At 40.2% G+C, this 11,638-nt stretch overlaps 1 protein-coding gene across 1 annotated transcript; it reads left to right on the top strand.

The window, feature by feature from the left end:
* The first annotated feature begins 365 nt into the window (after positions 1-365).
* LOC148970762 (uncharacterized) lies at positions 366-2,797 on the top strand. Its single transcript, XM_089123763.1, has one exon. The coding sequence runs from the start codon at positions 1,004-1,006 to the stop codon at positions 2,015-2,017; it is 1,014 nt and encodes a 337-aa protein (XP_088979889.1). The 5' UTR covers positions 366-1,003; the 3' UTR covers positions 2,018-2,797.
* Positions 2,798-11,638: the final 8,841 nt, after the last annotated feature.

Here is an 11,638-nt window from a genome sequence, read left to right on the forward strand (position 1 = left end):
CACATTTTCTGCAGATTCTATGCCAGCCCTGAAAGTGCGGGTACCCGAACAGCAAGGAAACACCTCTGAATGCGGCATATTTGTGTTACTATGCAGAGAACTTTCTGAAGGTAAGTAAAATGGTTTCATAGACGTTGGTTAGCACTTTTTTTCTCTTTCTATCATGGCACTGTGCATGTCACTAAAATAAAACAAATCATTTATGTTTCAATTCCTTCCTCCAGGATCCTCCCCAAGAACTAATCGATGAGCTTGACTGTTCATCCTGGTTTACACTGGCCGATGCATTTTCAAAGCGTGCACAGATCAGGGACAAAATGCAAAGTAGCTTAGAAGGTGTATTTGTCTATTTTCTAATGAATAAAGCCTGATGAAATCTGTTCAGTTAAAATATCTCAAATCATGTGCCACTATTTTCTTAAATTTTAGGAAGATATTTTAAATACAGCATAGGGTGTCCAAGCATAACTTTCTGTTGTTTTTATATTTCAGATAATATGTAGGTAACCTGTGCTACTGTCACCATCTTTGGACTGTCTGTTTGTTTTCATTTGCCACGTGTGTTCATAGTCTGAGTTCCCCGCTACAATCCGTTTCCATGGAGACTGATCACCTCCCTCACAGCTGCCTGTCATTCTGCAATGACCTTCACTGTGTATTTTATGGTCTGCCTGTCTTCACTTCAGTGTCCGGTAATGTTGTTTTTTACACGCTGTCTCCTGTCTGCATTGTCTACCTGTTCCTGAGTTTTTGTTGTAACATTAAAAGGAAAAAGTGTTACTTTAGCCTTCTTCTTCGTCTTCCTTGACCAACCCCGTCACAGAATACCGGACCCATATATGGATAACACGGACTTCATTGTGCTGGCTCAGAAACACCAACGTTTTTTTTTTTTCATTTTCCAAAGACTTTGTCGTTTTAGCACTCACCAGCCCCCTCGATGATGAAACCCTGAAGACCCTGTTCTCATATCGACCTCCCAGACACCTCTAACCTGAACTGGATGGAGAGCGTCGAAGCCCGAGCCAGAACACAGCCAGATCCAGAGCCAGGATTACCACCTTCGACCACGGAGATATCGTGCGTGCCCCCCGCAGATGGAGAGCTACCACCCGCCGCGACGCGTCAGCCAGAGCCCGAGACGAAGAGGACAGAGCTGACCCTCGCCCCGGAGGAGGAGCCCCAACAGGAGTCTGACCAGGGGTGTGAGCCCACCACTTCTACGGACGAGGGGACTCGATCGTTGGTACTGGAGGACTGGCTGATGAGCCTCAGTATCAAGGATACCGCTCCCGCCCTATCCCACCCATCATCTGCATCTTCTTCGTATTCTGATCTGTCCTGTGACTATTTCTGCCCTGCCGTCTGTCTGATTCATAGCATCCCGTCACCTTTTCCAGTCAGTCCTCCAGCCGCGCCGCTGCTGGATGTGCGCAGCCCTGCACCGTCTCCGTGGGGAGTCCCCGACGTTGAGGTGCAGGTCAGCCCACCATCCACGGCGCCTGTGCTTCGCCTCCAGCCTCGGTCCTCGGCACTCCATCTCGGCCCATCAACCTGCCGGCTCCGTCTTGGCTCCTCCCACCTGCGCCTCCACCAGAGACCCTCGAAACATCGGCTGCAGCGGGTTCCCTCGTCCTGCCGGCTCCCCCTTGGTCAGTCGTCACTCTGCCTGCGCCACGGACTTATGGTCAGTCCGCTATGCTCCTTCCCTCCACCCTTCTGGCTTCAGCAGGTTCCTCCTTCCCTTCGGTGTCCCCTCTGTCCTCCCTCACTCCACCTCCGCCTCCTCTCTCGGGTACTCTGGCTCCGTCTCCAGCAATCGTCGCCGGGGTCTTCCAGTCCTGCGACGTTGCTAGAGTCCATCGGCTCTGAGAGATCCTGCCGCCGAGTCTCCGTCTGTCAAACCCCAGCTACCGTCAGTCTCCTCGTCATCTGGTCTCTTCCCTCCTTCTTCTCTGCTGTGGGCTGTCGGTACTGGACGGCTCTGGGTCTGCGCCACCTGGCCATTACCATCTAGGCCGGCAGGGAATCATCATCATCCCTTCACAACCCTGTCACTCCAGCCTCTCTCCTGCACTTCATCGTCGTCTCGTCCTCCACCAGAACCTCCCCCGGTCCCCCCGGGGCGATATGTCACCATCTTTGGACTGTCTGTTTGTTTTCATTTGCCACGTGTGTTCGTCGTCTGAGTTTCCCGCCATCAATCCATTTCCATGGACACTTATCACCTCCCTCACAGCTGCCTGTCATTCTGCAATCACCTTCACTGTGTATTTAAGTTCTGCCTGTCTTCACTTCAGTGTCCGGTATTGTTGTGTTTTACACGCTGTCTCCTGTCTGCATTGTCTACCTGTTCCTGAGTTTTTGTAACATTAAAAGGAATAAGTGTTACTTCAGCCTTCTTCTTCGTCTTCCTTGACCAACCCCGTGACAGCTACAATAATCGTGTACTGGTGATTGACTGAGTTTGATTTACGCTGCGCATGAAAGGGAAGCAGAGGAAAACAAAGCAAAAGAAAGAGAAAGCGAAGAGGAGCAAATGGTTGCTGAGAGTGGGCAAGAGAAAAACATAGCCAAGAAAAGAAAAATAGAAGGTATTGAGGAGGAAAAGATACCTGAGGGGGAAAAAAGAAGGCAAAACAACTGAGGGAGGAAACTATACAGTTCTGGGTAGGCTGTCAGCAGGCACCAAAAGGAAATACACTGTAACCCTAGATGAACTGAAGAGAAGAATCATGGCAGAAAACATGTCTAACAATCTGTTAAGAAGCCTGATTAGGGTTTGTATATGCCCTATATAAACCTTATAGCTATTTGCTATACTTTTAATTTAGAGCAAAACATTTAGAAAACAGTATAACATTGGTTTTACCTAATGGTTCGTAAAGAGGATCTCCCTGAGGAGCTCAGAGAACAGCGGCCGATCAAAGCACAGACAAAGATAAGCATCTTCTCTGCTCTCAGTGAAGGGGAGGCCACAGATTTGGCCCAGGAGCTGGGAGCCATGCTTGGGCGACATGTACACCGAGACATGACTGCAAGTGTTCCCAGTGCTGAGGCAGATGTTGCAAAGTAAGTTGCTTTCCACATCTAGATTTTTTAAACTTGCATCTTGCTTAAAAATCTGTCCAACACTCTGCACCCTCCAGTGCTTGCTAAGGGAAAAACTAGGAGAGGAATCACCTTTTAGTCTGTTAACCCATACGCTTGGACCACAAGTGGTAGATGTTGTCATCTCATTTTTAATCAGTCAGTTTAAGTAGAGGTTCACTGAGCCATTGAACACAATAACTAATGATTGTTAAATTATAACAAACAGTTAGTTAAGCAAGTAATGTTACATTTAATTGGTTTAAATATACAACATATCACTGTTACAGAACACATTCAGACAGCTGAGTAATGTAAAACGTTCAACGTTTATTTATATTTATTTACCATTAAAGATGGCATTATTTTTTTCCAGATTTCAGATGTTGTAAAACAATGCATTTAAAAATGTGTATAGTAAAATAAACCAAATATCAGCAGCCTTCTTATTTCATTTCTCATATGCACACTAACATGTAGCAAGTTAATTTTAAATGTATATTTTACATTGTCTTGGTGCCTTAGTTTTTTTTTTTTCATATCTACATTAATTAATCTACATTTTATAATTTAGTTTGTGTTCTTTTGAATTTCTGACCATACTTTCGCTTCATGTTTTTTGCTCTGTGTGGAAACAATGGTCTTATCTTTCTTGTCAAGTGAAATGCTGCTGCTGTTCTACTCATACTGGCATTTGTTACACTGTCATGCAGGTTTTTAATTTGCTGGCTAATGTGTTGAGGAATTGTCTGCCGTTTCGGCACACTCTCCAGTATGTCCTTTAATTTCTGCATTTCAGTTTTAGAGTGATTTGCTGCAGTGTTCACATTTAACTGCATTGACGTCTCTTCTTGCCACAAAGTAGGTACTACTCTTGTTGATGTGACATCAAATAATTCACTTGCCAGTAGAAGGCAGGCACATTTCTCAATGTAAGAGTAGGCCTATGTACAACAGGTACATTGAAATGTCATCGCAGAAGTGTGATAAGATTCTCTCATGACAAACTTACTTACATAGAACTGTACATCTACCTCTTTTGTGTCAGAGCACAGAATGGAGTAAAGCTTCTTTTGCATAAGTTCGCTAGTGCGTTTATTTGATGATCCAAAGCAGGCCATTTTTGAGAGTCATGTTTACTCAGCAACTCAGTAACTACAAGATGTTTACAGGGATGTCCTCTGATTCCAATTGGGCAGCTACAAAAAGTTTCAGATGGACAAACTTTGTAGGATAGACCAGGGGTTTGTTCTGATGGAATTTCATAAAGGTACGTGTCGTTGGATATAAGACGATATAATGCTATCTTGCCAACCTTTTTCCACCAATCTAGAGGCAGACTTAAGTATTTCTCCTGATTTCAAAGAGGCATTTTTCATTCTTCCAACTGCCTGCAAATCGTGAATGACCTGGATGTATCCATCTGTCTTCTTGATGAGAATGCTGATAAGATCATCCAGTCTACTGTTCCTAATGCCTCCCAAAAACTGATGTTTTAGGCGATGGAAAAATCTAACTGGACAAGCAAAGAAAAACAATGCATGTTTTTAATGTGATTGGATTAGTTTGATATTTTGATGTGACTCTATAACATTAACGTGAATGAACTCATAATCAAGTTTCATATGTTTAATTTCAAATATTACCTTTCAACACGATTGTTTGTATCAGAGTCAGCATGGTTGTACCACCATCCAAAGTCAGACCATGTGTGTCCTATTTTTCAGCCAGTGATCCTTTAAATATGAGCAAAGAGCTGTGAAATCTTCAAACCTCTTGAGGAATTGTTCAGCAGTTGACTTAAAATCTTGATGCTATTTTAACAAAATTAAAAAAAAAAAAAAGAATAGGTGATTTAATGTTAAATGTAACTGATGTACTGTTTATTTAAAAATAGTTATATAAATAGTAATTGTACAATTAAGGAAGCAAAATTGAATTGTTAATTTTACACACTGTTGCACAAAGCTTCATCTTTCTGACGAAAGAAATTATTTCTGTTCTATCAGTATTTGATGGCCCACTGACTCCAGAGTCTGTTTTTGAAAGCCAGCGGACAACAGCCTGAAAACAGAGACAATAAATAACTTAAGGTAACTTTTTCAAATATAAAGAATATCTAAATTTGTATGTATACATACTTGCATAACATGATACCAGCAAAGCAAGATATCTGACTCTGGGAAGACTTTCCGCAAGGCATTCATCTCGCACATATCCTTGTCCATCATAAAGCACCTAGATGAAACAAAATAGCATGCAAGGATGAAGAAACAATAGCCATTATATATATCCTTCAATAAAGATAAATATGAATACGTTGTATCTTACTGCTTTAGCAGATTTTTGTGCGTGCGTGTGTGTGTGTGTGTGTGTGTGTGTTGTGTGAAAAAATCTGCCAGTGTGTGCAGTAAGAGATAATGGATCTATATTAAAGATACATTCTCTGAAAATAAGCCTTCTACATCTTATGCAGTGTTGCATCAGAATCTAAATTTCTTTAAAACTTTTCTCGTTTTAAGAAATGTAATAATCCTGGCTCTCTTCTCGTATGTTATTGGTCCCTGTCTCTCTCTTGTGGTCATTCTCTGTCTCTGTTCCCTCTTGTTCTCTCTCTTCATAAACTACTTATCTTCCCCAGCTGTTCCTCATCATTTCATCGCACCTGTTCTCTATCTTCTATCATTAGCTACTCTCTATTTCTAGTTCTCGTGTTTCAGTGTAGTTTGTCAGATTATTGTTGACCTTCATGCTAGTTATTGCTGTTGAAACCTTCTTGATTATGTTTTGGCCAGTCTAGTGCCGTTGTGTGAGATTTACCTGCACCTTACCAGATCTGAGCGGTTACCTGTTCTGAGTCCAGAAGAGGAGTGAGTCAGTACTCTCAGTTCCTTCAAGAATATTAAGAGATCATTTCTGCTGATCGGCCGTTGCGGATCTGCCTTGTTTCTAAAGACTGTTAACCGCCTTTTCATCTCCAGAAGTTTCCTCACGCAGCAGTCAGTGTGACAATACTAGATATTATATTAATATTATGATTATTTTAATACTTTGATTACTGTTTGTCTAATATTAGATGAGTAATAAGGAATGATGTCCCTGGGTCAACATAAAAATGTTCCTGGGTCAACAAAAGATTTTTCGTTGTAATTATTATTAATATGATTATTATTTAAATGCAGTGATTTATTACTGTTTGTCTAATATGAGTAATAAGGAATGTCCCTGGGTCAATATAAAAATATGATGTTCCTCCTGGGTCACTATTATTGTTATTATATAGTGAAATATTACAGTTTGTCTTATTCTAGATATTATTATTAAGATTTTTTTAAATACAGAGATTTAGAGCGGCAGTTTCTGAGGAAAACTAGGCCTAAGTTCTTTCAGATTCTCCTGTTAAGATCGAGCCAATTGTATTTTATTATTTACTTTATTCATACATTTCGCTATATTTAATTGATATTGGTAATGGTTTACTTTGTAAAAGTAACTTATAAAACAATTTTGTCCAAGTACTTACCTCCGAAAAACTCACAGCTGGGGTCTACCAATGCGATCCACTCTCATTAGACACATTAGACACGTGACGCCACACAAACCGCTTCTGGCTCATGGGACCTTATGCCGCGTTCCAGGCAACCTGTAAACTCGTGTTTTTTCCAACCTTATACCCGTGAAAGTGCCCTGGAACGGCAGTCAAACCCGTGACTTCCCACCCGTGAACTCATACTAGACCGATGTACTCCCAGTTACGAGTTCTGACGTCACATAGCCCGCGAACATATACAAAACTACAATGACGGCCCCTACGGATGCAGTGTTTCTGCAGGCGGTACTCGGTGAGAATACACTTTATAGGACAATATAACGTTTTCAGTCCATTGAGTGCAAGGATAAATTAATACCAAATACATTTCCAAATATACAAATAAAGTAAAATAAAAGGTATAACAGCTTATCTTGCCTCATGCGCTATTTTTCCTCCTCAGTTTCCCACAAATAAACAAGGAGTAAGCACCTTTGGCTTTAGAAATTATTACAAATGCGCGTGAGCCCCGTAAGGTCCGCCATGCTGGTTTGTTTACATCTAGGTAGTTTGGCGTGAATGACCTGGAATGCTACAAAGTCGTAAGTCGTGGTTTGAAGTCGTGATTTACGTGCTCAAAAACCTGCCTGGAACGCAGCATCATTTCGGAAAAAATATGTGTGGTAGTCAATGGCGAGACCCTACTTATCTTATTCTGTCTAACTGTGCCCTGAATTACACATATGATGTTTGTCAATTTAAAAGATAATTCTGAAAGTCAAAAACATCGCAGTTTGTCATAAAACACAAGAGTAACATTTAATTTTATGTGAAAATCGCTCAATGAACTACATCTCCCGGGAAGCGAAACAACGAGCGAGATCCGCTGCTCGTGTGTGTGCAGTCTGGTACAAAACACTCATGACGGCGTAACGTTACGATAACGTAAGACTATAGAAACAATGACCGACATTAGCCTCAGTAAAGTTAGTGTCATTCATTGAGAGAAAATGTGCGCTTTTGGGGTTTGTAGTCTTTGTAATTACGTATTTTCAGTCTTATACCTCAATGGTTTTACATCAAACTGTGACTTTCTTTACTTTAAAATGTAGGCCCTATCTTTTAAATTGACAAACATCATGCCTATGTGTGGTTCAGGGCACAATTCAAACGAGATCAAAATATGTTGTCTCTCGCCATTGACTACCATACAATATTTTTCCGAAATAAGGTCCCATGGTGGTCGACCGGAAGGGGAGGGACTTAGGCTCTCTATTTTACTGCGGGCGAGGCTTTGCACGAGAGCAACCATTGAAATTTTGTGAGGTGAGAGCAAGTGAGGTTATATATATACACACACACATGTATGACCATTTCAATCGCTGGGAACTATTCTCTGAAGGCGAAGCACTGCTACTTTGGCGGAGTGATAACCGCATCACCAGAGACACGCCGTGGAGGAGCGGAGAGTTCGCTCAGTGTTTGGGTAACAGAGTCAGCAATTTATAAATAGTAAAAGCGTAGTTTACAGTCATGGGTTTTCGCTCTATTGTACATAGCTGCGACAGTAAACAGGGGAGGTAATACCATGTTTCACAGAATTCCAACTAAAAACGCTGACTGGATGAAGAAATGGCTAACTTACTTACTCTGGATATTGATCCAAACACACCTAAATAGATTATCAAGGGATATTATGTTTGCTCGGTACATTTCAATGAGGAATGTATATTTTGAAAAAAAAATGGAATTTGCCACACGGACCATAATGTGCTGAAGGATACGGCCATCCCATCTATAGCACAGACAGGACAAGCTGCGTCAAGCTGCAACCATTCACATCCAGTCTTTGTGCTAAGCTAGGCTAGCGGTGGGTGCGTCAAACAGACTTATAGCACGCACGGATATGAAAAAGGTATGTATGGACTTATCTAACTCTGGGGGATAAGGTGAATAGGCTAAAGTCCCAAAAAGTCGGAGTGTTCCTTTAATTCCAACATGCACTAATGCATTCAACAATAACAGTATGGTTATTTTTTGCATTTCTCATTAACCTGTTAAATTTAAACATTTACATTTAATCATTTAGCAAACGCTTTTATCCAAAGCGACTTATAAATGAAGAGATCAATAAAAGCAGTCAAATCATCTTATATTAAAGTAATATACAAATCTGTTTTTCATTATTGTGTTTTAAAGTTTTAAGCCGATTTTGCCATAGGCCATTAACAAGCTGTACATTATGAACTTGTGAACAATTTTAAATGTATTAGACTTGCTGTAAAATGTTAATTATTTGTTCATGATATAATACCTAAAATATAACCAATACAATCCCTGTTTTCTAGCTAGTTTATTGATGATTACATTAAAAATGCTCTTGGTCATAATATATAATATACAGGGGTTGGACAATGAAACTGAAACACTGACCAATGTTGGAGGTTTCACATCTATATGGCTGGCGGCCAATCTTCAGAGTGAAGCACGGGTGGATCAGTGATGGTTTGAGCTCCAATATCATGACAATCCTGATTGTATTTGATGGACACGACACTGCCGAGGACTACCAAACCCTTCTGGAGGATCATGAGCACCTGATGCTCAAACCGTGTATCAGCATGATCATGCACCAACACACAGCAAGACTTGTGACAGAAGGGTTTGATGAAGATGAAAGTGACGTTGAACATCTCCCATGGTCTGACAGTCACCAGATCTGAATATTATTGAGGTGTTTTGGAGGAGCGAGTCCACCAGCATCATATAGTGACCTGGACACTGTTCTGGAAGAGGAACAACTCATAATCCCTCTGGTCACTGTGAAGGACTTCTATCTGTCAATTGGTGCTGTATTTGGACGCAAAATGAGGCCCTCACCATACTAACAAATTATTGTGTAGTAAAACCAGGTGTTTCAATTTTTTTGTCCAACCCCTGTAGGTCTCCATGCCTCAGATCAAACTAAACATGATGCAAGCCAAATACTGCCATAATGATAACAACCTAGAATATTTATATTGTGAATGCAATAGGTTTTGTATGTCTAAATTACAATTAATCTTTACTTACCTCACCTAATATATTATAATCCTCTGTAATTACATTGTAGGTGCCACCCTCTTAAAAAAAACCTCATAGACTTTGAGTGGGGCTTTATTTAATTAGGTGAAGTCAGAGCATTGTGATTCAATGAAGATTTTTTTATTAGCTAAAAGCATGTTTTAAGGTCATCTTTAGTTTGTGCCATTTGTTTGCAAGCAATTTTACATCTGCACATTTTAGAGTACATTAATACACTTTAATACACAATTTATGAAGATTACAGCAGGAACACTAATATGTCGGCAGGCAAACACCAGACATTATACTGCGCAGCCTATATTTTCTACAGCAAAGGACTGTAATATTTTTTTACAGTAATAAACTTATTTCAGATTACAGCATTCTACAGCTAAATCTAGGTACCTGTAGTTTACTGTAAATTAACAGGAACATTTTTATAGTAATAAAATTGTTTCAGATTACAGCAGGTCCACTGTAAAATTACAGCATTCTACAGGTAAATCTAGCAGCCTGTAGTGTACTGTAAATTACTTTTAAAGCAGGCAAAGTTATTTATTAAAGGAGAACTCCAGCGAACAATGAACCTTTGGTCAAATAAAACATCGGTAGTAATCGTTCTCTGAGATATGTTTTCATGATAATCGAATGTAAAGAGTTTTATCTTTAAAAACTGTTTAGCGTATAATGCTAGTAATGGGGGCATTGACAAAGGAAAAAGAATCGCTAGTTTATACCACTAACAAGGCTCAAAATAGCCCCACGCTAACACAGTAACATAATGAGGCTCCATACATGCAAAACGAAGTGCAAGAAGATACTTTATAAAGACAGTTCACTTCGTGTATACAGACAGGAGCCATCTTAGAAAATAGTCTCGATAAGTCGATCCCCGAACGGCATTCATACAGTTCAGCTCACTCAGCACGACGTTCGTGGTTTGACTTATCGAGACTATTTTCTAAGATGGCTCCTGTCTGTATACACGAAGTGAACTGTCTTTATAACGTACCTTCTTATTAAACAGTCTGTACACTTACAAAGTTCTCAATGCTTCGTTTTGCATGTATGGAGCCTCATTATGTTACTGTGTTAGTGTGGGGTTATTTTGAGCCTTGTTAGTGGTATAAACTAGCGATTTCTTTTTACTTACTCAATGCCCCCATTACTAGCATTATACGCTTAACAGTTTTTAGAGATAAAACTCTTTACATTCGATTATCATGAAAACAAATTTCAGAGAACGATTGACTATGTACCGATGTTTTATTAGACCCAAGGTTCATTGTTCGCCGGAGTTAAATATACAGACAGTAGAATGGAACAAAATACTGTATAGGAAACTTAGTTGTAACAAATAATGCCCTGTTGTGCAGAAGAGGCCGTAAAAGCCTTAATCGTAGTATGAGGTTATGCCTCGGTGTGAGGGAGATTTTCTTCCAGATCAACAGTTACCTTTCCTTCTTATACCATGAGCAAACATTAGTGTAATAAATACCAACACCGAAACCAACCGACAGGAAACCAAAAGATGAGGCAAATGCATGGTGATCAAGAGGGGGAGAAGAAAATCAACTTGTTCTCCTAAATGCATGTTTAAGCAATAGTACATTAGGTTACTTTAATATCTCTATTAAGTTCACCACCATTCATTTCAGTTTATAAGCTGTCAGATGAGACCAACCATGGCATAGTTACATATTAGAACACATTAGTAAATAAACAGTATTAAGTTGAAAGCAGACATGTCATTGAGGTGCAAATGACTCTGTCTCTCCCGACACAACCATCCTGTGCCTGGAGTGTCCCAACAGTCCTCAATCAATCAGCATATTGATGAATCCCTTGCACTAGATCATTAGCATACACTGTAATGATGAATGTGCCATGTTTAATTAACATGTATACCTTTAAAAGGATTTCTGAAGTCAGACTGATCTCATGAAATTGCGTGTG

The sequence above is a fragment of the Pimephales promelas genome, chromosome 19 (genome assembly GCF_988280905.1).
Source record: "Pimephales promelas chromosome 19, fPimPro1.hap1.1, whole genome shotgun sequence".
Lineage (NCBI taxonomy): Eukaryota > Metazoa > Chordata > Actinopteri > Cypriniformes > Leuciscidae > Pimephales > Pimephales promelas.